Here is a 26,256-nt window from a genome sequence, read left to right as displayed (position 1 = left end):
AAGAGTGTATTTTTTTTTAATGTGGATGTAGCTAGGAAGCAGATTAGACCCAGTCAAACCCATCTTCTTGTTCACTGTTAGTTTATGTATGGCTCTCAGCTATGTTTTCTCTCTCATTTTTGTACCATGTCTGATGCTCATTTGTTTCCTTTGGAAGTCATATGCAGTGCAATAGCCAGAGAAAGACTGATTCAGCTAAAAAAGATGAAGGGTTTTCTGTCCATTAAGTGAACTAGATTGAATTGAAATGGTAGGAAATAAGAGGAAAACCAGAGGAAGTGGACCACAAATGTAACCGTTTCGGAGTGTTGAAGGAAATCCTCTGTATTGCCTAGCTGCAAACTTCTCCCATCCACAAAATTTAGTTTCAATACTTCTGCCTCTGAGGGATTGCACACCTTCCTCTGCTGTCTCCTTGGGTTTTGGATGGAAGCTAACTTCAGCTCCTGAGTAATGAATACTGGTTTGCTAGAGAGGAAGGGCGGAACTGAAAAAGTGAGAAAATTGATAAATTACACAAGCTACAAGGGTTGTGGGATTTTAATGGAACAATAAGTGGTGTGTTTTGCTTTTTTTTTTTTTTTTTTAATAAATGTTGCATATTTTATGAATTACTGTGATATTATAGGACATCTCCTGTGGCTGGTAGAAATATGGCTTAAGAAATTATCTGAAAGCAAGTTGCCATGGGGATGTAACTGCAATACTGTATTAGTAATCGATGTCAAGGCTGTGCTGTACACAGCAGTCACTGAATTGCAAGTATCATAGAGGTGAAACCAAAAGATTTCAGTAAGATGTTGGAGAGAATGATGAAGATTGCAAGGCTTATAATCCCTTTACCAGAATTTTGTGAGCAGTAAATAGCTGATGATCTTATTTTCAGAAACAAAATTCTGATCCTAGGTTACTTGTAAAAATCCTGCCCTGCCTAGCAGGATCAGAAGAGTTGCTATCTGAGGGTTTTCCTACACACTTGGCACTAATTATGCTTTTATTAAAGAATTTAATTTGAAGACATGTTACAAAGTACTGGTGTTATGGGCCTCTAGAATATTTTCTTCTCTATTTCCCTAAAGACTATTTTTCAGGACACAACACGTATGATGAGTTTGTGTCAGGGATAAAGACTGATTACTTTGACATTAGCTGTTTGAGGCCTTGCCTGTGCATATGAGAAGGTTCATGGTTACTGAGAGTGTTCAGTCAGTGATGAACAGTTGTTCTGATGGTCTGTAATTGTGCAGAGTGGGAGCATATTGACAGCAGTAGTACATAGCTGTTACTGTGTTTATTTAAGTAATACTGATAAACTGAAATGAGCTGGATTTTTTGTGTGTTGATGTTATTCTTGTGATTCATGGTATTTTGACATGTAAATTTTTGATGCATTGGATTTTATGGTTGAGTGTTGAAATAGATAGAAGTAGAGCTGCACCATAAATTGTTTGCTTTCAGTCATTTATTTTTGTACATATCAAACGATTCTCATCTTGTAGGTTGTGTCTTACCACTAGCATGTGTAGTCAGCTTCCCTGGAGTCTCATTTCCTTTCTCCCTGGTGAAAATAAAAAATTAATTAGAAAAAAGTATGGTCTCTAGTGCATTACTTTCATAACACCATTGCTAAACGCAGCTGTAGTAGATGAGAAGGAACTCCACCTGTCTATAACTTTATTCTAAAACATTGCTTATGAAGAGGTGGTGTAATTGTTTTGGTTTTTTCTTTGCTTTCAAGAGAAAATGTATGTGCATCAGAAAGTGAATTTTAGAAATGTAGAGAGATTTTTCCCTGTATTTAGAATGCCTGTGTTTACAATAAGATAGTGTATGTATATAACCAGATTGCATAAAAAATGTTTTGATTTATTACAATCCATATAATAAAAAGAGTGGACGGTAGAAGATGAAAGGGAGGAGAAAACCTCACTACAATCCACAAGATGTTTAGCTATATAATTGAGATTTTGGTAAAATTTAGTAACTGACAGTAGAAAATTGGCTTTCTTTCATGTATATATAAGGCAAAAGACTTGGAGGGTATGGTAAAAATTAATAGGATATTTACTAAGAAGAAATTATGGCTAGGTAGTGTTCAGGACCAAATATTATTGACATATATGAGTGCTTTGCATTTGTTTTTATCTCTTAGCTAAAATAAGTTAATTGTTTCTTTCAGTAGTCTATGAACACAGCATATTTGAATGATTTTCTATCCAAGGTATGTTAAGGGCATCCTACAGTCTATATATAGCATATACTTATCCTTTAATAATCTTTTTTAAATGGGAAAACTACATACCAAATGTCCTTGTTCATGCATTAAACTCTTGTTTCCTCATAGCAGGCTGTATTTCTCAGACATTTGTTTGACCACATGCTGAAATTAACAGGGCTGAACTCCGCCTCTTGATAATATATTGGTCTGTTCTTGACCTTTTTTTACAGAGGGAGATGTCCCTGATGGACAAAATCCCTGGTATAGTGCAAATAAACTGGGATGAGTTCTTAGAAAATTGGCTTACACATGTATGAGTGGACATGTGGTGTCTGAGAACAATACAGGCAGCACTGGCCTTTAACCCAAATGCTGGTCATATTGTGGAGCCCAAGCTCTGTCCTTTGCTGTCAGAGCTGGAGAGATGCTGTTCACAAAAGGAATTGCTCTGATGCATATTTCCTGTTTACAGACAGAATAACTGGAAATGTCAAGTTATGTTGGACGTATTTTGAATCCTGATTAAATTTTTCCTCTTTATTTTTTGCCCTTTTTCTTTTTAATTATATATACATTATGTAATTCAACTAGGCTTTGTATGTTTCTAAAGAAAATATAAACTCAGATTCTGAAATATAAAATCTAAAAACAAAACCACACGACCCACTTTTTATTAATTTAAAATTTGGAGTCCAAATTGATCAATATAAATGATTATGAAAACATTTGTAGAAGACAAGACTGCTGTTTAATGAATTTCAGTCCTTTCCCCAGTGTTTTCCAAGAGTAGTGTTTGTAGTGCAGTATAACATTGAACTCCTTTTTACTATTTTCTCTCTATTTGTATAACTAACGGAAGTCAAGAATATCTGTTTTCATGAAATGTGGTAGAAAGTGTTAGGTAAATTGCTACAAAAGCTAATGTAATCTAGAAAACTTAGAACTCACTATTTTATAAATTTCATACCTTATAGAAATAGGCTCTCTAGATTACAAAAACAGAATATTTAATTCTTTGGAATAGTAAAACAAATGACTGCCTTTTTTGCTTTCTGTTATTTAGAGGAAATACTACAAAATATTATGACTCTAATAATTAATCAGTGTCAATTCAGAATTGTTTTAGTTCTTCAGTATTATTTATTTTCATTACCTTTGGATTAAGCACTGAATATTCTTTACTGGAATATTCTTTACTGGATATTTTGTTCAGTCTGTGTATCTTTTCATGTGTCTCTTTTCCTTCTCATGTGTAAATCTGCATTATTGCAATAATCATATAAGAGCCCTTCATTTTCATGCAAGGGGCAGGCACAAGTTCTTAACACCTGTCAGTGTTGCTTAAATCTGACACAGGTATCTTTTACAGACTGTTCAATATCAAGATGTGTACAAACCCAATAATGTCAGCACCTCAAAACTCAGAGTTTTAGAAACAAAACTTATATTCAAGTTTTAAATTTACACCAAGCTGCATGATGATGCTGGTGATGATGGTGTGTAGGAGGTGATTTCATAACCATGAAAAAAAATGCAGCTTTGTTCTGCTCCTTGAAAAGTGATGTTGCCTCAGAAAACAAACAAACAAAATATTTCATGTCTGTTTTTCCCACATAGGATGGGGTTTGGGATGGAAGATAGTTGCAATTCAAGCTCTTATTCCATCAGCCATCACCTGGGGTTAAATATCAGCTGGGGTTAAAGAGCGGGCCCTTATTCTCCTATTTGCTAAGTTGCCTTAGCCTCCTGTGCAAACAATTTCTCTATGAAGAAGAAAGAGGTTTAAAGCTTCCTTAATGCTATTAAATCTGCATCAGATCAGGATTATGAACTTTTATTAGCTTTTAAAGCTTTTCTAATCACTGTGGGTAGTTTTTGGTTTGCTTGTTTTTGGCTTTTTTTTTTTTTATAATGATCTGTCTTCTGCTGAAGATTGTTGCTTGTTGATAACTGAATCCTTTTTATTCTTAAAGGCTGATAAGGTTTTGCTAGTAATCTCACAAGCAACCCAATCCATACTTAGTAACAGTAGCTCTATGTTAAAATATGTGGAAATTCATGTACTCTTAACAATGAAATATTTATTACCTTTAATCAAAAGTAGCAGGTTACAGATGAAATTATAGGTGCACAATTTTAGTTATTATTTATCTTGATTGTTTTCATTCTATATATTCCAAGCCTCATTAAAAAAAAAAAACAAAAAAACAACAAAAGACAAAAAATCAAAACCAAACCTGGAAGTTGTTGCACATTAAAATTTCTTTTTCATTGTTCTATCTCTCTTTAAATTATTCTCTCTCTAGTAACTCTGCTGAATGGCTACTTTCATAAGTAGCATATAACTTATTACAACTTGCTCAAAGATAGTTTTCATGTTTATTTAGGTAGCTTAGTCTACCATTTTCATGACTTGCTTGAATAGAGTTCTATGAATACAGTGTAAGAACTGTTGAATAAGGCTCAAAATGGGAATGAGATACAAGTCCTTGCTTAGATATGGATCCTTGCTGTGAAATTATTTCCATTCTAAAATGAGAGTGCAATTTTGCTAGTCCTTCAGTTCTTTTTCTGGTGCTCATTTAGTGATGCTCAGCATCACTAAACCCTCATCCTGCTCACTTGCAGAAAAAAAGCTAACTTCAGAAAACATGCAAGTTGCAGTTCGAGGCTCTCTCTGAATGCAAAGAGTCCAATTTTTTTCTATTAAGCACACAGTGAATGATTTTTTTAACATCTTCAATTCACAGTAGAAAGTCTCGTATAACATATCATGCTTTTAGAAACAATATCAAAATGTTCTTACAAGGTCTCACTTGTTGTGAGACTACTATTGTGACAATGGAAGACAAACATTTTTTGAAACTTGAATTCTGCATTCTTAAGTTCTCCTGGTGAATTTATGCATATAATCTTATCTTATGTGTATAAAAGCCATTCTTCTAGCACCATAAAACACCAATAATGTGATATTTGAAATGTTCTGTTTTAAGCTAAGTTTTAGTCAGAAAAGCCAGTTAATGTGAATGAGCTTTTCTTTAATAGGCCTAGAGTTAAGTAACTCTTTTTTTGTTTGCTCAATCAGAACCTAAGGCATGATCCTACTGATTAACCTAGATTCTCCTTCCCCTTCTGTTTCTGAGGATTTGCTGGTGTTATGGCTTGAACGTTAAATCTCTGTTTATCTACCTGTTTATACGTTCCTGTGAAGTTGTCAGGACAAGAATGAAGGCTAAAATTTTCACAAGCATGAAATAAAGTTGCATATACAAAGTCTGTGGCCATCAGTGGGATTAGTATATTTAACACAGTTTGCTATTTAAGTCTTAAACTAGTTTGTGAAAATTGTCCACCGTATGAAACTCTAATTAATCTTATGACCATTGATAAAGTCTGATTTTGGTTTAAATTAAAAATAACTTTTCTAGAATAACAGAGCACTTTTTAAGGAAGAACTGAGGTGACTTGTATCTAGATAAAAAAAAAAAAAAGGAGGAGTAACACAAAAGTTATAAATGCCTACCTGGGCTGGAATGAAGAGCAGGCTCTCTGCCTCACAAAAGGAGCTTAGGAAAAACAGTAAAGAACAACCTGAAATAAAAGCATGGAAATAAATCTTTCTGCTCTGAAAAGATGAGGGAGAATGAACATGATTTTGTGTGTTTTAGTATTAGCACAAAACTAGTTTCTTAAAGATTAATATAACAGCATTAATTAATTAATATAGTGTAATATTATGCTTTCAAAGACACTGTTACATGAATCAAAATTGAAAGAGTTGGATTTTTTGCTGTTGTTTTGGTCTCATTTCGCCTTCCTGAGAATAAAAGTTGTGATGATATGCATAGATGTTAGAAAAAACAAGGTATCAAATAGTCAGACAAACACAAGAAAATGTCACCGTCTTCTTCATGTCAATATTGACTTCCACTGATAGCTGAACACTGTTATTTAATGAATACGCTGTCATTTTTATAGTTATTTTTACCTGTTTTACAAATACCATGTTGTGTAATGTACAGTTTCTTAAGACAGGAAAGACATTCCACTCATCCTGTTTATGGATTCTCCTCCCCTTAAAGAAAGAAAAAAATATGCATATATGTATACAATGCAAACCAGCATGCATACAAGAGAATTTTCACTTTCTGGTAGAAAAAATGCAAGATAAAAGAACCACAGACTGGGCCAGTTTGGAATGAAGCACAGTGGGTTATCTGGTCCAGCCTCCCAGCTCAAGCAGGGTCATCCTAGAGCATATTGCACAGGATTTTCTCCAGATGGTTCTTAAATACCTCCAGGGAGGGAGCATACACAGACTCCACAGCAATTCATTCCAGTGCTTGGTCACCCTCACAACAAAGAAGTTCTTCTTGATAGTGCCTATAAACTGTTTTTAATGATTGAGGTTTTTGGTCATGGAATTTTCTTTTCTTTTTTTCTTTTATTTTGTTCTGTCCATAGCTTTGAGCACTGGAAATGGAAAACTGGGCAAAAATTAATTAATCGGGGAAGATTTAGTTAGAAATTTAAACAGACTAGTATGACTACTGAAAGTTGGAAGCTTGTAGGAATTTTGTTCACATAGGTACACACCTGTACAATATGCATATCTAGTGGAGACATCAGAGTAGTGAGGTTGTGTGGTTAAAACTGATTCTAGTACGTTTGGCAGAAGAAATGTCACAGGAGCAATCGAAGACTTAAGGACATCTGAGTTAAAGTGAGATGTGATAATTATCTTTTCCTTATTTGCCTTAGATTTTCTACAAGTACACTGAAGATCAGTATCTCTGGTAGCATTACCTAGGTAGTCTCAGCTTAAAAGAGTAGTACTCATAGTCATCTGGGCGGTGTGGACTTTGCAAGACTTGACTGTCCAAAAGAGCCCCTATACGCTTCTGGAATGATCTGTGGAATTCATCTGCTTCTCTCACACGTCTCTGTGAAATTGAGCCATTCCTCTTGGCTCTGTCTCTAACTTCTCTGTTGCCTCTTGTTTTGCCATATTTGCTGTTTTCTGAACAATTATTCAGTTAGCCTAACTCAGACAACAAATTTCTCTGCAGTTAAACAGTTGTGTGCAGCCTAGAAACACCCTCCCCCCCCAAAAAAATACTGTACATTATGCATTATTAAGATTTCTGTAACAAGATTATTATTAAAAGTGTACGTGATTTTAAGAAGTTTAAAGTGCAGTGCTGAGCTGCTAGCAAAGAACAAGAGGTAAATGCCTTTAACTGCTTCTGAAGCCTCAAACATCTGCATTAGATCTCTCTTCCATTTATTTTTTGCTAGTCTGTGGGATGCTACCATAATGCTCAGAGGAGCTCTTGCTATTCATTTTTGAGAAATAATTTGTTAGGACAAACAGTACCTGTGGACTATACACAAGTGTGGTATTGCAAGTTCTTTCTATTTAAATTAAGTAATTGCTCATCAGTGTCTCATGTATTTTCTTTGTTCCCTGATTGGTGACCTGACCTTAATGTATGGGAGGAATGAGTCAAGAAATCAGTGTGATCTTTTTCTGCTAGGAAGTTCCTTGGGAAGAGAAATAGCACAGAAGAAAAGCCTCTGCTGCTTTGGGAATAAAAAGGGACCTTTGCACTACCTTGCATACCTGTATTACCCTTGACTAGTACATGGACCTCAGATATAAATGTAGATAGTTTCCTCTCTGGTTGAGGAACAGAGAGAGACATGAGTCAGATTAATGAATCATCTCTCTGTGTTACACAGTTGTTCCTTTCACAGCAGGTAATGGTTAGCATGACTGCATGTGCAATTATATTTACAGAAACAGTGGCTGGATTTTATCTGACTAATTGTGTTTTTACTGTGTTGTGCTTCTGACAGTCACTCTCTGTGCAAATCATTTGGGTAGAGTTGCAAAAATATTTCTTCAGTCATTGGTTATGTCATTTCACTTCTTTTGTCCTGTAGTTTCCATATCCTTGCTTATGATAAGCAAAATAGCTTTTTATGCCAGGTGAGGATGGCACTGAATCCCTTAATATTGTTTTAATGTCATGTTTAGATTATCTGTTCATTGTAGCCTGTGTACATGCAGTGCTCATTATCTGCCTCTGTACATGCAGTGCTGTTTGCAGATAAGGAACTTTATCAATCTTGTTTGAAAACTTTTCAGATCCCTTTCTGTTCAAGAAAGATCTGTTTCATAACTCATTTAACTCTCATTCATAAAATGTCTTTGGTCATCAGGGTACCAAATCCATTGATTTGTAATACTGTTTAATAATTTCCTGTTCCTATTTATGAATATAAGAATGCTTTCTAATAGCCATCTTCAATTTTTTTTTTTTTCAAAAATAAAGGAATGTTAAATAATCTCTAGAGGTAACCACTCGCATTTAGTGTAAAAGACCACATAGCAGAACACAGCTCATCTTGCGCATCATCTAACCAAAGCATCAATTAGATAAACTTTTAAAAATCTTGCTATGACAATACAACTTTGATTGCATAGTGGTTCTGATACATTTTCAGCAGGTGAGGATTTTATGTGACCCATCTGTTTGGGTCTGGCAATGATAAACCCTGTTCTAATGAAAATTTCAAGGGCTGATAGTGTTTTGTTATGGAGCATTGATTGTATATAAAAATTGAATATTTTTGAATCTAAAAAAGACTACACTCCCCAAAAATTTTTTTAAAATTTTATCATTGTTCTTGATTAAAACAAAACCATTTGTCCTTGAATGACATTTTTTTAAATAGTTAGAGTGTTTTGTGGTTTTTTGTGTGTTGTTTTTTTTTAATGATGGTTTGGTTTTTAATTTTTGTATCATATTCGGAGTCAGGGTGCCTAGAATCCTTTATTTGCACTATTTAGAATGAATCTCTTTGGCTATGCAAGGTGCTGGATTAGTCACCTAGTGTCATGTGGTTGGTTTTCATTTTTGTGAATGGTGCTTCAGTTAATGCTATCCATTAGGAAATCCATTAAAGCTTGTGTTTAGTGATAAGCTATGCACAGTCCCAGAAGAAAGTACTTCTGAATTCACATTTATTTTTACAAATTCTGTGAACTATTAAATCTGCTATTTTAAGACATTGGTAAACAACAATCTTGACTGTCTATTTTATTTTTCAAGAAAAGGAATGGTAAATCAGATGCTAGCCCAGTAAATATACAGGAGTTTCTTTTGCCAACATTAAAACCTTCTGAATGTTTATTTTTCTGTCGGCTATTTATCTTCTAAGCCTCTTTTGGCTTTTCACACTTCGTTCATCTTCGTGGTACAGCTAGGTAGGATTCCAGTGGGTTTTTTTTCCCAGTGAAGCCCAACTAGATAAAACACATGACTAATCTCCTTTAATCCAGGTGGGAAGGTGTTTGGCCAGAACTGCTTGCACTGGTTCAGCATTTCTGTGCTCTTTTAATTGCAGGTGCTGCTAGGCTGTCCTTAAAATTCTCTTCACAACAAAATCAGAACTACAGATCATGCTTCCTTCTGTAAGGAACGTGACACTTTTTCTACTAATAATTGTAGAATCATGGAGTAACTCGAGTTTGAAGGGACCCAAAAGGACCATTAAACTCCAACTCCTGGCACTGCACAAGACATCCCCAAGTGTTGCACCATGTGCCTAGAGCATGGTCCAAATATTTTTGGAACTCTGACAGGCTTGATGCTGTGACCACTTCTCTAGGGAGGCTGTTCCAGTGCCCAACCACCCCTCAGGTGGTTGTGACCTTCCTTGACCCAAGTACGTGTCATTTTCTCAGGTCACTGATCAGCGGAGAGAAGACACCAGTGTCTGCCCCTCTGCTTCCCCTAGTGAGGAAGTTGTAGACAGTAATGAAGTTGGAAAAGCTCTTATTCATATGATGTCTATTTTCTTTTGTGACCCCAGCTTTAACTGATGCAACCTGTTCCAGCCAACCAGGTAAGTTTTTAATGCTTACTACACTAACAGGCAGTCTAGGCTCTGAATAGTGTAATTATTTCTTACACTGGAGATAAAAATAAAAGAAAAAGAAAATTAACTTTTATCTAGGACTTGAATCAAACCAATGCTGCTTGATTGCTAGGGCTGCAGCTGGATTTTAAAGTAAAGTTTGAAATTTTCAATTTCATCTTGACAAAGTAGAACTTAAAAAAAATCCAACAACAAAACGCCCTAGAAAATTCAGGGTGTTAATGCTGAATGGAAAGTAATCTCTGGTCTTATCTTCTTAATATTTCAGTCTCAAGATATTATTAACACAATATAATATTTTTACAAAGGAAAACATCTGAGTAACCTTATGTGTTAGAAATAAAGAAGAGTCCATACTTGTGCTGGATTAAAGGTTTAGGTACAAGCTGTCTAAGACAAAACATATAACACAAATATGAACAAACCCACTATCTTTCAATTAAGCCTCTGAAAACTAGTGAAATAATTATATGCTAATTACTTATTCAGCAGTTGTTAATCCAAAAAAGATGGCTAAGATTTATTTTCTGTGGTCTTTACCAAATAGTAATATATTAGTTTCTGTTTCTTCAAAGCTACTGGAGCTGAGTTACTAAACAAGAAATATTAATTTAGAAAAATATATCAATAAACCTTATGTAACATGTAACTGAAGGTAAAAGGAATATTTGAAAATAGTATATGCCTCACATGGAAGAAAAATTTGAAAGATAAAAAGAGAAAGTTTTACACTTTAAAAAAATAGCCTGGATTGTGAATACTTTTGGAAGAAATTCTAGGTGTTACAACCTGCAGAATTAATGGAGTCTTCTGACATTGTCTCTGTGGAGCTCCAAGCCAGTAAGAGGAATGAAGTCTCATAAGTGTGGATTATTTGATGAGTGTATGTCAGTCAGGACGGTGTTGAAAAATCCATCACACTTTGCTGTCTGAAATAATTTAAAACAACTTAATGCTAACTCTGTAGCTAAAGGCTACTGTTACCTTTGAAAAATCCCGTGGGGATAGAAACTTATTTTTACCTTTGCCGTGACTATTCTTTGGTATCTAATTAAAACATTGGGGCACGTAAAACCCACATCTGTAATGCCAAATTGTCTTTCTGTTATGTAAACTTATTTTCAGAGGACCAGCTAGCTTGCTTACCCATGAGACAGATTTCTCTGTTGTTTTGTTTTTGCTGTTTTAGAATGCCCAAAAATATGTGATTCCCCTTTTTTTAATAGTATTCTAGGATATGTCTGCTGTTTTTTGTTTCTTCCTGAGCTTTTGATATAACTGTTTCTTTCCTTGTAGGTAGATAGGAGATAATGGGTAAGAAAAAACAAAACAGGAGGGCATTTCTTTTCCTCTTCTTGATTTTCATTTGGGCAATGTCAGCAAGAGTGATGTAATCATCTAAGTAATTAATTTTGTATAATGTCTTTCTCTGATTGTAAATTGAATCTAAGAATATCCCATCTTTTTGCACATACTGCATAACAACTTGTAGTCATTAAGCCTCTACAGTAGTTCTTATACTGTTTTATTTCTTTATATGGTATATATTTTTTAATTTTTTTGATATTAAATGTGATAGCAATTGCCTTGATCTGGGAATTATATGTGAAAATGTGGAAGTTATAAGAGCTTTTTGGGTATGTAATGTAAAAATGGTAGGGAAAAATATAGTAGTTTTGTACTTCCCTTGCCATTTTCAGCATACCAATTCCCAGAAATCTACATTTCTTGTGTAATTTTGTTCCATGATTTTTGTCCCCATTTCATAGTTTCTTTATTCACCTGTCTTTTTCTTGAACTGCATTAAATATATTTCTTACATTTCATAAACATTGTACTGCTGGATTTTTTACATCTTCTCTGACAGCTTCAGCTGTTTCCGCTTGAACTTTCCAATCTGCTTCTCTGTCTTGATTTGTTTTCCAGTGATTTCTCAGTGTCTCTTTATATATCTTATTTTATTTTTTCTCATGCTATTTTTTATAATGTCTGATTGTTTGTTGGGTTTTTTCTTTTTTTTTTTGATTCCCTTATCCAGCCGTTTCTTCACACAACAGAATTTCTGTTGCCATATCTGAAAGAACAGTCTTTATTTTTCATGGAGGTGCCTTTTTTTTATTTTCTTGTAGTTGTTGTTTCTATTTATTTTGTAAAGGGGACTTTTTGTAGAATAATTTAATAGGTAAATTAATAGTTGTAAAACTCCCCTTTTGTAAAGGGGAATTTATGTAGAATAATTAAATAGGTAAATTAATAGTTGATATTAGATTACTACAGACACTTTTTGGGTTTTTGCTAATAGATATGCTCTTCATCAAATGCTGCACGTAAATGTGAAAGAGTGGTACAAGAAATAACACCCCTTGACACTGTACGGCCATCAGCTAGAATTGCTGGCTTAAAGAGGTGAGGAGAGGGGCATTCAATGCTCTTTTCTCTCTATTTCTTTAGGAAACTGATCCATTTCCAGAGTGATAAAGACTATGTTTGAGAATAGTGATATACCTACAAATAAATTTAGCAATATTTTAGGAGTTTGATATCTCATACAATTATCTTACCAATTAATGGAAATTTCCTTATGCTATTGAAGTAAAAAAGGAGTCCAGTTTCCCATTTCTAGAAGGTCAGCCAATACAGAACTATAGTTAAAACATTTTTGGTTATTGGAATGGCTATTTAGCTATTTCAAGAGCATTTTCTTAATTAGGGTTTCCTTAGTTTTCAGTCATATACATAGGTACAACTAAAGCAACAAAAAGGCAAGTTAGTCACATGAAATGCAGTTTTAAATGCAGTCCAAAACAGTTTTGTCGCTACTTCTGTCAGATTGACTAGCATGTGTAGAAGACAGACAATTATATATTGTCTCCTATTACCTAGGCTGAGTAGAACTTGGTGCCTCAGTTTATTGTGTAACTTCCCATAGTTCTACCAGCCTTGAGAATAGAGAATGGAGATCAACTACAGATGAACAACTTTTCTTCATCTATCTGGAAATGTCACTTTTTTTTCTGCCAATTACCTGAGGTCTTCAGGAATACTATATGTTCTCTTAGAAATCTATCAAACTCTTATTCAAAGGATGTAACAAAAAAATCACATTTAATTTTCCTTTCTCACACTAGTGCATTATTCTGCCTCCAGGTGAATTATTCTCCAGGTGAATACACTGTTGTTTCTTCCATGCTGAAGGATATAATATTGGCAATAAACAATAAACACAGGCAATCCAGGACGTAAGATTTTTTGGGGGTGTTTATATATATATATAAATGATAGTGATTTGAAACTGTTCAGATTTTGATAATAATTTTTCTTCTGATTGGAGGAGATTTACAAAACAGAGGGCATAGAGAGAAGTCAGAAAGCATATAAACAATTTTAATTATTACAAGCTCCATAGCTAATTGTCACTCTGTCACCATGGAACTTAAAAGGGATGTATAAAATTAAGTGGACTTGTGCTAAATGTGCATCTGCAAAACTCCATCATTCAGAAGCATTCAAATGGGATTCAATTTGATGGAAGACAGAGGACACTGAGATTCAGGGCAAGATCCATTACAAAGGATGCATCTCCTCGTGGTGGTGAAACATAAACATTTTGCATCATTATGCTCCTGATAGTTTCCTGGGAATTCATTATAGGGTCTTACACTAAGCAGTAACTACTGTGCTGTAATGATTTCTAGCAATGTTGGTGGAACTTTCCCATCTCACCTTATTTAATTATTTATTTTAATTTTAACTCACTCTGACAGTCTCTTGAGCTACACAACTCATTTTCATGAGGGCTCCCAGGGCTATAACACAAGTCTTCTCTGCAGCTGCATGAATCATTATAACAAAAGCCATAAATCAAGACACTGACTCTGAAGCTGCAGATAAGAGCAATAAGCAGGCAGCATCTCAGTATGTTAGTTTCAATTCAAAGGATTTCTGAAAGTTCATTTCTTTTTTTTTTTCTCCTCTGTTTTTCTTCTGTTTCTTCCCTAGTCTTTGTTTTACTGTCTCCTCTGTGTTAACTATGTGAGCTGTTTCTGTCTCAACTTTCCCCTTTAGACATACTCTGCTGTCTTCAAGGTAGATTTGAGGGTTTTTTTGGGGTGGGTGTCAGGTCTTTATTAAATGCTTATTCTACACCTTTAGTAGGAGAGTGCTGAATAAGGACCTTTGTACTAAGTATTAATTAAGCTTTGGCTTTAAAGATGTTTTCCAGAGGTGTAACACTTCAAAGAATCAACATTTAAACCCCCTCCTCTTTTGATTGCTGAATTTTTCTTTTTGGAAATGATTCTTTAGACTTCATGTATAATTCAGGAACTGTTGAAGGCATCAACTTCTAAGTATAACAAGAAGTAGATATTGCAATGTTTTTTCCTGCTACTGTTATTATCATCATTATTATTATTATTATTATTGAGTATATTTATTCAGAATAAAGGATTTTAAAACTTTAATTTTGGCTTCAGGCACTTAAATTTCTTAATTGAATTTAATAAAATAGTGGTTTTACTAAATAAAAATGTATTGCCTCCTAGTTAATGTTAATGCTAAGATGAACAGACCTTTTTTGGTGGAAAGACGAGAAAAAGACCTTCATATTTCGCTGTAGTATTTTATCTTATTTTTCCAATATAATTGAATATTATATTTAATATTATAATACAAATATATATCATTTATAATATATATTATACACACATACACACATCTATCTATATCATCTATATCTATATCTATATCTATATTTATATCTATATCTATATCTATATCTATATCTATATAATATGTCCTTAATATTTGTTCTGGCTCATATGTGACTGTGGCATAACAGTTTGCTGGCTCCATCTTGATTGTTTTGGTATGATTGGTTCTTTTTTTCCTATGGATGACTTCTGAGAGGGAAGACAAACAAAGTTTTGTTTAGTAAATCTTGATTTGTTGGTAGCTTCTGTACTCATATACACAATTTTTGAGGCAAGAATTTTCCATCTCAACTATTCCCACAGATTTTTGTAAAAGAAAGTTTAGTAGTAATAATCTAAAATACATTTTAAATGCGCTATTTTGAGAAATCTCAATGCACTTTACATACCAATTGTAAGTTATTATCTGCTGCTTCTAGTCTTATGAATGGCTCCCAGGCATTTCTCAGGATGGAAACAAAGGGAAGAAAAATAATACTTGAATGAATAAAGCTAAAGAGTTAATCTTTTGTGAGACACTTCTTAATTTTAATGTACATCTTAAGTATAATGATGACTAATCTATTTAAATAGATCATCTGTATATATAGAAATCTATACAAGGAAACTGCATGCCTCAAGGTAAAAAATTATTTCTAACATGAATCAGCAAAGAATGCAGAAAGGCAAGGAAACTAAGAAAGAAGCATAATATATCCAGAAACAAATGTGAGACCCACAAAGGCTGGATTTTATCTGTACTCTAATTTGGACATCATACAACATTTAACTGTAAAAAAATCCTATTAAATCACATTTGAACTTATGAGAGATAATAATTATTCGTGTTGTATAAACCTTTTCAGAGATAGAATGCCAGAATTTTAAGGGAATGGTGTCTTGGACTTCATAGGGATTGAGGGGAGACTAAAGTGCTTTGGAAACAAGTAGAGGAATTCTAGATGTCTAAAAACTTATTTCTTCAGTTGAAAATTACATATAGAGTTTCATTTTGAGCTCCTGCACAACCACAAGAGACTGAAATTCTTTCTTCACTTCAGCAATACCCACTATCCTGAACTGAGTACTAGCAATGGAAAATACGTCCTTTCTGTCTATTTCTAATGTACAGCGGTCTTGAAGTATTCTTCCATTGTTCTGATGAGGAATTGTTTTCACCTGAGAGGTTTGGGATTCCATTATTATTATGGACTTGAGAGAAACATAAGTTCAAAAAAATTGCAGCCAAAAGACACCTAATAAATTTTCTTCCACTGCAGTAGTTTTTCTGTCTGATTTCTAAATTCTTTTTTGGTTCTTCTTTAGGGATTTTGAATTTATTCTGTTGGGTTCCTATGAAACCTAGAAAGAAAATTAGTTTAATTTGTTTATGTAGCTTATGTTTCTGTTTATGTGGCTTTATGATACTCAAAGAAGACCAATATAGGAAGAGTCCAATTTTTGTAGTTTCAATTGCATGTTTTCAGACTCCTGATGGACTGACTGATATGGAGATAATCTTTGACATCATCAGATAACTTAACAAATGGTTACTTTAATGTAACTCTTTCTCTAAGATTGAAGAAATATTTTACTTTCAAGGTACTTGGCTTTAAGCACTACATCAACTTCCAGATATATTCACATTTTATTATTGTAATAAAATAGGTTACATTTTCCCTTTTGAGGCTGAGAAAATATTTTCAATATACTGAAAATACTGATATCAAAACAACGTGAAATTCCTGTCAGTATGACATAATTTAATGATGTCCTAGATGATATTGGTTTGAATTTATATAAAGCACAAGGTGTAAAAACGCACACTTTGACTGAAGCTTCCTGTCAGTATGCTCTAGTATTGACTCAGAATTTTAAAAGCCCATTTTGGTGGCATTCTTTCAAAACCCATTATAGACTAGGTATTTTTCATCAAGCTGGATATCTATGTGATGTATAGAACATCAAAAACTCATGTGAAATGATTTAGTGATCACTATTTAATGACACTGTAGCAATGATTTTGTTCTACTGCCAGACCAGGACAATGATTTGTAGGTAAAAGCCAAAGGAACTGTTCTGAATCATCCAGGATTTAATTATAAGTGTTTTCACAGCTTGTGGGAGCCAGGCTCTCTTACTGTATTTTAAAATATACAATCAGGAAATGCTTTTACAGGAAGCATTGAAATGAAATTTTAGTTCCAATGGTAGTCTTTGACTGAGTGCTTAGTACAACTTTGAGTGTAATCTAAGGTCAGAAACTGAAAATTGCTGGTTTTAGTGATGAGTAAGTGTCTTTCTTTCCTTTTCATATTAGATAGAAAATGGTCGGCCGTGGAACTCTATTGTGAAGACCTCAGAAGAAATATCAATTTTTCCAGTCAGCTTTTCATAATGTAAATATAATTTGAGCTTTCCCAAATGGGCAGCTAAACCATGAACAAGCAGAAAAACCTAATTTGGACTGTGTTTCTGAAGCAGACGTCACCTTCTCTCTCGGGAACTTATTGAAGGATTACAGCTGAAAAGGACAAGAGAAAGAAAACCTTGAACAGCTTATCCTACAATGAGAATTACAAGTACATCTTGTATCTGCCCAGTCCTAGTTTGTCTCTGTTTTGTACAGAGGTGTTATGGAGCTGCTCACCATGGCTCCATCAAGGTGACCAGAAATCAAACCAAACACATAGAAGGCGAAACAGAAGTGCATCATCGTCCAAAGCGTGGATGGGTGTGGAATCAGTTCTTTGTTTTAGAAGAACACATGGGACCAGATCCTCAGTATGTAGGAAAGGTAAGGTGGTTGTTCTCTTTTGGCTTTGGTTTGTTTTTTTCCATTCCCAGAAATGTGGCACTGATAAGAGGCAGATAATTTATCTCCTTAGATGGCACCTCTTTTAAGGGAAGACACCTCTTGGATTGCTACATAGATTTACAGTGAACTTGCCAGTTGCCTGTGAATACTTTGTTTATTATCAAAAGGATAAATAAAAGTATATAGGATGAAGATTCTAAGAAATTATAAACCTGTTTTTACTCTGAGCTCAGCTAAAAAGAGTGTGTGCAGTTGATCCTGTTACATCAATTTCCGGAATCCTAAATGCATGGGGTCACTGCTAATGACTTTTCCAGAATATTTCAGAATAATTTTCAGTTCTGCTTCAGGGAATATTATAAATGCAATCTAAGCTCCATAGGGTATTCATTCCACTCTGAGTGTAGGGTGGAAAAGATCTCCTCCAAAAGGAAATCCTCAATGGCTTTTTTCATACTAGGAGATACAAGGTGTCTTACATGTTAGAGTTCCTCAGGAGTCTGTGAGAGCAAGCTCTGCATTTATATTCTGATATATAGAGTGAGCCTCAGACATAATGTTCAGACTAATGTAATTGAACTGAAGCCTGGCCAGCTGAAGTCTGATTCATCATGTGTAATGTTGTCTATAGATCTTGGGTTTTAACTTGCATTAAATAACACACAACTCTCTATATAACTTTAACCTATTATATATGACAGAGGAAGTTTTGCTCTTCTTGACGACTGTCTTGCTGCATTATGATAGAATTTTTTTATTAGATAATCTACATGAGTCTTAATTTCCTTAATGAAATCAGAAAAATACACAGAATATGAGGGGTAAAGTAAGATGGTTAATAGGGAAGAGGGCATGGAAAAAAAAATTCATTTTAGTTTCCCTTGAAATTAGAATTCTGAAAATTATATTGTAGAAAGTGATGCAAGGGAACCAGTAGCCTCTGAAATCACACACGTCTGGTAGTGAGGGCTTCCAAATTTGAACATTATCTTCTGAACTAAAAATGGGAAGTGAAACAACTGTATTTAAGAGACTGTTAACACAAAGGCTGAAAAAAATATTCTGTTATGCCAAACTTAGTAAAATACTAAGTATTTCAGAATGCCAAAAATTATTGAGATATGTAAAGAAAATGTAAACTGAGAAAGGACCTTTCTAAATGGAGGTAATGATTTGCATTGAAAGAGAAGCTTTAAAAGTGGTAAGGGGATGAGGAGATGTGCCTTCAGACACCTTTACGCTGATTAACAGTTTCATAAATTATTTTGGAATGGAATAAAATTTTGCAAAAATATTGTTGATGCAAAGCTTTGCAGAAGAATCAAAACATTTTCTGGAAAGAGCTAGATATTATGAATATGGTTTGGATATAGAAATAAAGAGTAAACCTTGGGAATAGAGAACAATGTAATGAATTTCTGTTATACACTAGTGATTTATTGTAATTGAGAGAGGAAGAGAAAGAGCTGGTTACCAGATCTAGTGTCATGTCTTAAAGAAGGTGAATGTGATACTAAGCTGCAAAAGCTGATATATAAAAAAAAAGGGATAAAGAGCACTGAAGACATTGTGGAAAATAATGTTGACCTATTTGCTATTCTGGTTACTTTCAGCCAAGAAAAATGGATTTATATGTGAAGCTGTACAGAAAGAATTTAACATTATGCCTGGGATATTAATGGAGAATAAAATATGTTTGTTTAATTATTTCCAAAAATAATAGAAGAGGGCACATGAGAGTCTATAAATAGACCTCTGAATAAACCACAATGAAAAATAAAAGCTATTTATGTTGACTACAATTTTACTTGAAAAACTAAGGTTTTGGTGCTGTGAGTTAATTTAGAATTCACGTTTAGTAAATTTAGAATGAAAACAAGAATTAGTCAGATTCTGAAAGAGGTTACTAACAGGAAAAGAAAAAAAATAAAAGCTGAAGGTGTTTCAAAGTACAGTATATTTGTCTTTATGAAAGCATTTATAGACATGATTGCGTGCCAGAACAGAAGCCTGGATTCAATGAGCTAAAGCATGGTCCCTTTCAATTTTATGTTCTTATGAAGCTATTATATATTTCCTTTCATCCCCTGACCACTCTATTAATGCCACATTTACAGAGATCAATGAATAGAATTCCTTTCAATCCTTTGTGGTCAAAATGTGACTGCATGCCTTGTTTGAGAACATTTCTCCCTCTATACTTACCAGTTCTTCTCCCATTTTCCTCAAATAATTCCCTCTGGTGCTCATAATTTTCTACTGTGAGTACTTCACAACATTAGTAAGCTTGTCTTTGCAAAAGCTTTGTGGAACTTGAAAGCAACTGTACTGTATTTTTCATTTGGTTTGATTATTCTGATGACCTGATTTGAAGAAAAGATCAATTATATTAGCTCAGGCATATACTTTCAATTAAAAAAAAAAAAAAAAAAGGGAAGGAAAGGGAAAGCCTGAACTGAGACTGTCATATTATCAATAGTTACCAAAATGTCAGTAGTGGTCATTTAACACAAAAAACCAGACATTTTAGAAAAATAAATTTTTTACTAATTTTGCATTACATTGTACACATCTCATCAAGGTCTCATTTTATATGCCTTTAATTTGGCAAGTAATTTTCACACAAAGCCCCTCAGTTATAAAGGAAGATAGTGCCCTTCAATTCCAGATTTCTGTTGGGTGGCAGCATGCTGTCAATTCTGTCAATTATTAATTCTGTAGACTCCTCTGCTTCACTGGTGAGAGTTCTTCCATTTCAGATCTGTCCTTTCACATATTTCACACCCAATTTGGGAGTAACATCACAGAAAGCAGAGTCATTATGTACAATGGTGTTATAATGCTCACAGTCATTGTCATGGAAATGCACAGTGAGGACAAGAATAGGGTAGGCCAGCAGTGAAAATGGTAAGCTTTCTCATTCTTACTGTGAAATTACTGTCAAGAGGATGGAATAATTCACTGCCATCATCATAAAAACAGTGCTAGGACAACAAATTATTATTATATTTTAATATCACGCATTCCCCCATTCCTCAGTCATTTTTCCTTTTCTCCGAGAAAATGTTATTTGGAGAATTCTGTATAGAATTATTCCCTATTAACCATACTTACCAGGTTTTTCTAGGAACATGGTGAGACACAGGTCCTGGTAATATTAGCTTATTGTAGAAATGGAAAAATCCTTTTGTAGATATTGTCTGAGGTCCTCAGATTATTGAGCTGGTTCCCTGCTGTTGCACGTGGGGTAAGTCTGCAGTGTTTCAAAGTACGTTTCACTGATGAAAGAACCCAAAAGAATAATTTTGTATTTAAAAAGGTATCTTTAAAGTGTTTAAAACCACAGTGACTTCATTTACCAAAATTATTAATTATTTGTGGAGGGTTTCTGGAAAACTTCTGAATGATCAGTGGTATCTGGAAGTGTTAGTTCAGAGAGACTATTCACCTGCAGGTGAAAGCATGTGCGTGTGTGTCTGTGTGGGTGTGTTTGCAATGCAGAATCTGTGGAAATTTGAGTAAGGAAGATAAAATATCATTGCCTCAGATAAGTAACTTGAATGCACAGACTGAGCTTTCAGCTATATGAGTTTTGTGTGTCACTGATGTAAACTTCTAATGAAATTATAGCCATGAGTGCAGAAAGGGGCAAGGTTAGGGAATGCACAAGGGTCTGATGATGTGTCAGTTACCTACTGCACCAGATCAGAGGAATGAAGATTTTCCTGTAGAAATCTAGAAAAATTTGGGCTGTAGTCCTGCAAGTTTTTGCATCTCTCACTTGTCATAGCTGATATCATTTACATTTCTCATGCATTTTCTGCATGTTTCTAGGTTAGATAACTCATGTCTCAACATTTGGAAAAAATAGCAAATAAAGAATTTTAGGAAATAAATTAAGAAGACTATGTGTTTCCATCCATAACATTCTTAATTTTGAACCTTCACACCTCTGTTTCCAGAGGGTCTGCTCCTTCTTAAAAGGATATTTCTAAAAATCAGTTGTACTGGAAGCAAGTCATAACTACACATTTGCTGTGCTTTTTCTTTGGAGAGGGAAGTAAATAAGCAGTGATAAAATGAAGGTCGCTGTGGATTTGGAGCTGAGTGAGTCATGCTATTAAGACTGAATAGCAGAGGATATGATGCACAAGACTGAAAATTTATCTGTGAACCCTTTGGATCTCTGAAATACCAAACCGATACCTCTTAATTCACTTCAGATGACTTCTGAAGAGTAAATAAGAAAGACTGTTCGGGTATTCAGATCTGCATTGGTTTTCAAGTGTTTTTTTCTTCCCTAGTTTGGGGGATGGCACTTCACTTAGTTCTTACATGTTTACCTGTAATGCAAAAACAGTTTCAGATTAATACTGATAGAGATAAAGAAGCATGGAACAGTTGGAAATGAGTGTGAATATAGGAAAGGGGAGAAGAAAGTAACAATTTTTAATGTGTCTTGAAATGTTTCTACTGAAAGTTAGATTAGGAAAGGAATTCCAGGTTTTATATTGGGTTTACAATATAGCAATTCTTTTAATTCATCATTTTATTCTTGAAAACATAAATACAGCATAACAGACTTGTCATTCAAAATTATTTTTCAAAGTAATATGTGACATGTTATTGCAATAAGTTAGTACAGTGAATCTAATCTTGCCTGACTAGATCAAGAGAATTTCCCATCTCGGATTTAATGACAGTAAGGGGGCATCATATACGTTTTAGAATAAGTGCCAAGGAAAAAAAACAAAATTGGAGTTTAGCAATTAAAACATTTTTATTCCATTTTAGAGGTTTACATAAAAAAATATATGAGATGTTCCAGCATTATTAGCACAAGCAAATAGTTCCAAAATTTATTTTGATAAAAAGGAGTTTTATTTTATAGTAGAGAGAATTGAAAGGAAATTTTGGATGACATAGTCTAAATATTTGCACATGATTTGTTAGCCATTTTCATGCCTCTGGAAGGTAGACAAGTGTCATCAGCAACAAAAACAACTCAAATAACATGCATCTCACTTTCTACCTTTTGGGTTGCTAGTTTCACAAATAATGTATTTATATACAATAATTTTCCTCTATACCTAGGGAAAATGTAGTAGCAAGAACAACATAAATAATAAACCTGATGTCAGTATAGCACAACATTATATGGCCCTATATCACATTAGCCATCTCCTTTTCTATTGTAATTTTTACAAAAAAAGCTAACTCAATATTCTTTCCAAACTCAAAGCTTTCCCAAATAAAAAGGCATGCATATGTGCTTGTTTTGTCCTGAGTTCTGTTTGCACAGACAACTTTGCTGCCTTCTACCTTCATTTGAAAAATGTAATTTGGTTTCACATTTAAAAGTTGAAGGCATACTACTTGAATTCTACAAGTCCACAGATGCTGTGGGCCTTTACATTTTTGGGTGTGGGGTTTTTTAAGTGGCATCTCTAAATATTTAAAGGTCATCTGGGGGAAAATCGCATACAAGAGAAGAGGGAGTTTCATCAGCCAGATCAGTCTGACTTTCTTCCAGTGTGCCCAGCTTTATCTGAGGTTTCCTGAAGCATGGCACTGACAGGGGCATTTTGACTTGACAGACCAACCAAAGAAACAGAAAAGCATGAAAATATTGAACTTCAGTCCTAGTCCAAAAACATAGGATAAAGTGTTTACCTTGTTTAATTTCATTTAAGTCAACATGAAATTGCACCAAAAAGAAGCTGTCTCTTTTAAGTCAAAACAGCTACATTAAGTCTAATATGTCAAAGTAATAACTGTTTTTGTTAGGAAGCTTTATAGAGTCTGTCAGTTCTATATTGCAAAACATCAGCTCTCTATGTGAAGACTGTTATTTAAATTAATGGTTCAAAATAATTTTGTCAAGGTGATCTAATCTTCCCTGAAGTTATTATGGACTGAAGAACTTGATTTTTTTTTCTTTTTATTCTTTCATGATTTGCCATACCAGCAGCCAATCTTCTTTACACTGAACAACGACACTGATGAAACCAACATCTTCTGTGTGGAACTGCCACTTCTCACTTAAATGGTTTAGCAGTAATTTTTTTGAGAGAAAATCCAGCCTTGTTCCCGCCTTTCTTTTTTTCTCTTACTTTGGTCATGGATTGGTTTGAAGCGCCGGGGCTGTGCCGGGGCTGCCCGGGCCGGCCCCAGGCGGTGCCAGCGGCTGCAGCGGCCCCAGCGCAGGGCACGGCTGAGCCCCTCAGCCCCGGGGAAAGCCTGGGCAAGGGAGGGCAAAACGCTGCCCGGCAGCCAGGGCTGAGCCAGGGGAAGCGAGCGAGAAAAAGCCCTGCGAGCCCCGAGGGGACAGCGGGAGCAGGGCCGGGGGCAGGAGAGAGCCGGCAGGGATGGCCCTGCGGCCTGGGAGAGAGCCCGGCCGGGCTGGGCTGGCCCTGCGGCCCCTGGAATGGGCTCAACGTTGGAGGAGGGAAATGTGAGGAGAGGCGATGCAGAGGGGAGCTGCTGTGGGCTGCCCGCTGACCCCCATTCCCCATCTGCCTGTGCTCCCAGAGGAGAAGAGAGAGACCAGTCAGGACCGAACGTGAACTTGGCAAAAAGCTGGGTGTGGGGGGAAGTTGGTTCTAAATTTTTTTGCATTTTTTCCTCAACATGCAACTCTATTTTAATTGCTGGGAAATTTAATTCAATTTTCCCGTGTTAAACGTGTTATAGGTACTAGTCAGTGATCTCTCCACTTTTTCCCAGCCTATGAACTTTGCTACATCTCATTTTCTCCCTCTGTGATCTTAAGAAAGAAGGCTGAGAGAGCAGCTGGGTTGGTGATTAGGAGACAGCCAAAACTGACTCACCATGAAGATGCTGTGGTACAACATGCCTGCTCTGTAATTGCATTTTTAACTGATGACATACTTTGAATGCAAAACCTCTTAGCCTCTGACAGTCTTTATATGAAAACTATGTAAAATGGCCATATAATTGGTGTCTGTTAAAAAAAAACCGAAACAACAACAACAAAAAAAACAAACCAACCCCCAGAAATAGAAATACAAACAAATAAACAGAAGCTTAAAAAAGAAGTTTTACACCAATTAGATCCATCAGATGTAGCAAGGATTTTTATATTAATTGTAGCAAGCATTTTTAATATTAATTATGATCTTAGTAACTTTATTTTTAAAGAATATTTACCATCTAATGTAAATCAATAGATAAGGAAGCTGAAAGTATGCTGATAAACTCCAGTGTGAATTAGCATATCAGTTACTTCTCAAGTATCTTGACCTTACTTTAAGAGAGGTGCTCATTCATGTTCATTGTCTGTGTAACTTTAAACACTCACAGGCCTTTTTGTCTTAAAAGATTTTGCTACATCAATTTGCTATTCAATATAGTTCATCAACTCATTCAGGATATATTTGTGAAATTGCATGTTATCTGGACATGGCTTGTTTAAAACACTGACAGGAACACTTCTGTTGAACGAGTCAAACTGTAGTCTAAATAATTTCGTTTACTGTATAACAAGCTACAAAAGTTTAAAAAGGTGAAGTAAATTAAACATAAAAATTAGGTCTTTTTTCATCTAGACCTATGTGACAAATGAAACCATGCAGAACATGCTTTTTTGGCCCGCTTTTCTAAGGTGAAGGTGCTGTAACACAATACGAATTTCAGGTCTAGTAGTTTATTAACTACTCTCAAAGTGTCTGAGCAGCAGACAATTATGAGATTGCAATATTCCTAGACTCAGTGGAGGTAGCCAAGGGTGATTTGTATACCATATTCTGTACAGCTGTAAAGATAATTACTCAGTTTTGTTGATTTTTAATGTGGTGCCTTCTCAGCAATTGCTTCTTTGCCTTAGAGGTTACACTCACTAGATGTTGTCCTTCAAGTCTCAAAGAAAATTTGTACCTAATGCCAAACTGTAATTTCTTTTGTTTTAGAACACATGCACATTTTTTAATGGCAATAAAAATGTGTGAGACAATAACAAGTAAAGCAGGAGAACTAAGGTTTAAATCTAAAAGTTCTCTGTCATTTCTAATATAACACAGTCTATGGAACTAAAATCACAGTGATGGATATTGAGATGAAATGTCTTTGTAAATGTTTAATTTCTAAAATACACTAGGTTTTTCTCCTTATTGTAGTGGAAAACTACAGCCCATAAAAAAAGTGAGAGCATTATTTCAGAATGTTTTTTTAAATATTTTTTCTGCCTAGCTGGATTAGCTCTGGTTGGTCCTTTGCAAGCAGCTCGTTCTCATTTAAATAGTTATTTCCTCAAGTTTATCATCTACAATTTAAATATACTTTAAAAAACAATAAGAAGAACTCAAGCCTCTTTGTTTGGAAAGAAAGTGCAGAAGTGAGATTGCATTCAGATTATGCACAATGGTTTACAGTCAAGAACTGGAGCAGTGAGAAGTCTTTACATCTGAGATTAGAGCAGAATAATTTTAAAGTCATCTTTGTATTCCTGTGATCTTGGGCCCATTTACTAAAAATCTGTTCTCTCCAGAATTTTGTTGAGGTTTTCTAAAAGATGGGTTGCCTGTATGGAGCTATTCAAGACAGGAGATATAGAATTGTTACAG

General features: G+C 34.7%; 1 protein-coding gene across 1 annotated transcript in view; it reads left to right on the top strand.

Annotated features, from left to right (window-relative positions):
• The window catches only part of CDH18 (cadherin 18), a 224,596-nt gene that overhangs the window by 50,805 nt on the left and 147,535 nt on the right, over positions 1-26,256 (top strand). Inside the window, exon 3 of the mRNA XM_005422573.2 lies at positions 17,177-17,653. Coding sequence (XP_005422630.1) covers positions 17,426-17,653 — 228 coding nt within the window. The 5' untranslated portion in view covers positions 17,177-17,425. The remainder of the gene's footprint in view (positions 1-17,176; positions 17,654-26,256) is intronic.

This window comes from Geospiza fortis, unplaced genomic scaffold (assembly GCF_000277835.1).
Source record: "Geospiza fortis unplaced genomic scaffold, GeoFor_1.0 scaffold281, whole genome shotgun sequence".
Classification (NCBI taxonomy): Eukaryota; Metazoa; Chordata; class Aves; order Passeriformes; family Thraupidae; genus Geospiza; species Geospiza fortis.
Note: the sequence above shows the minus strand (reverse complement) of the source record. Positions and strands in the feature narration are given on the sequence as shown.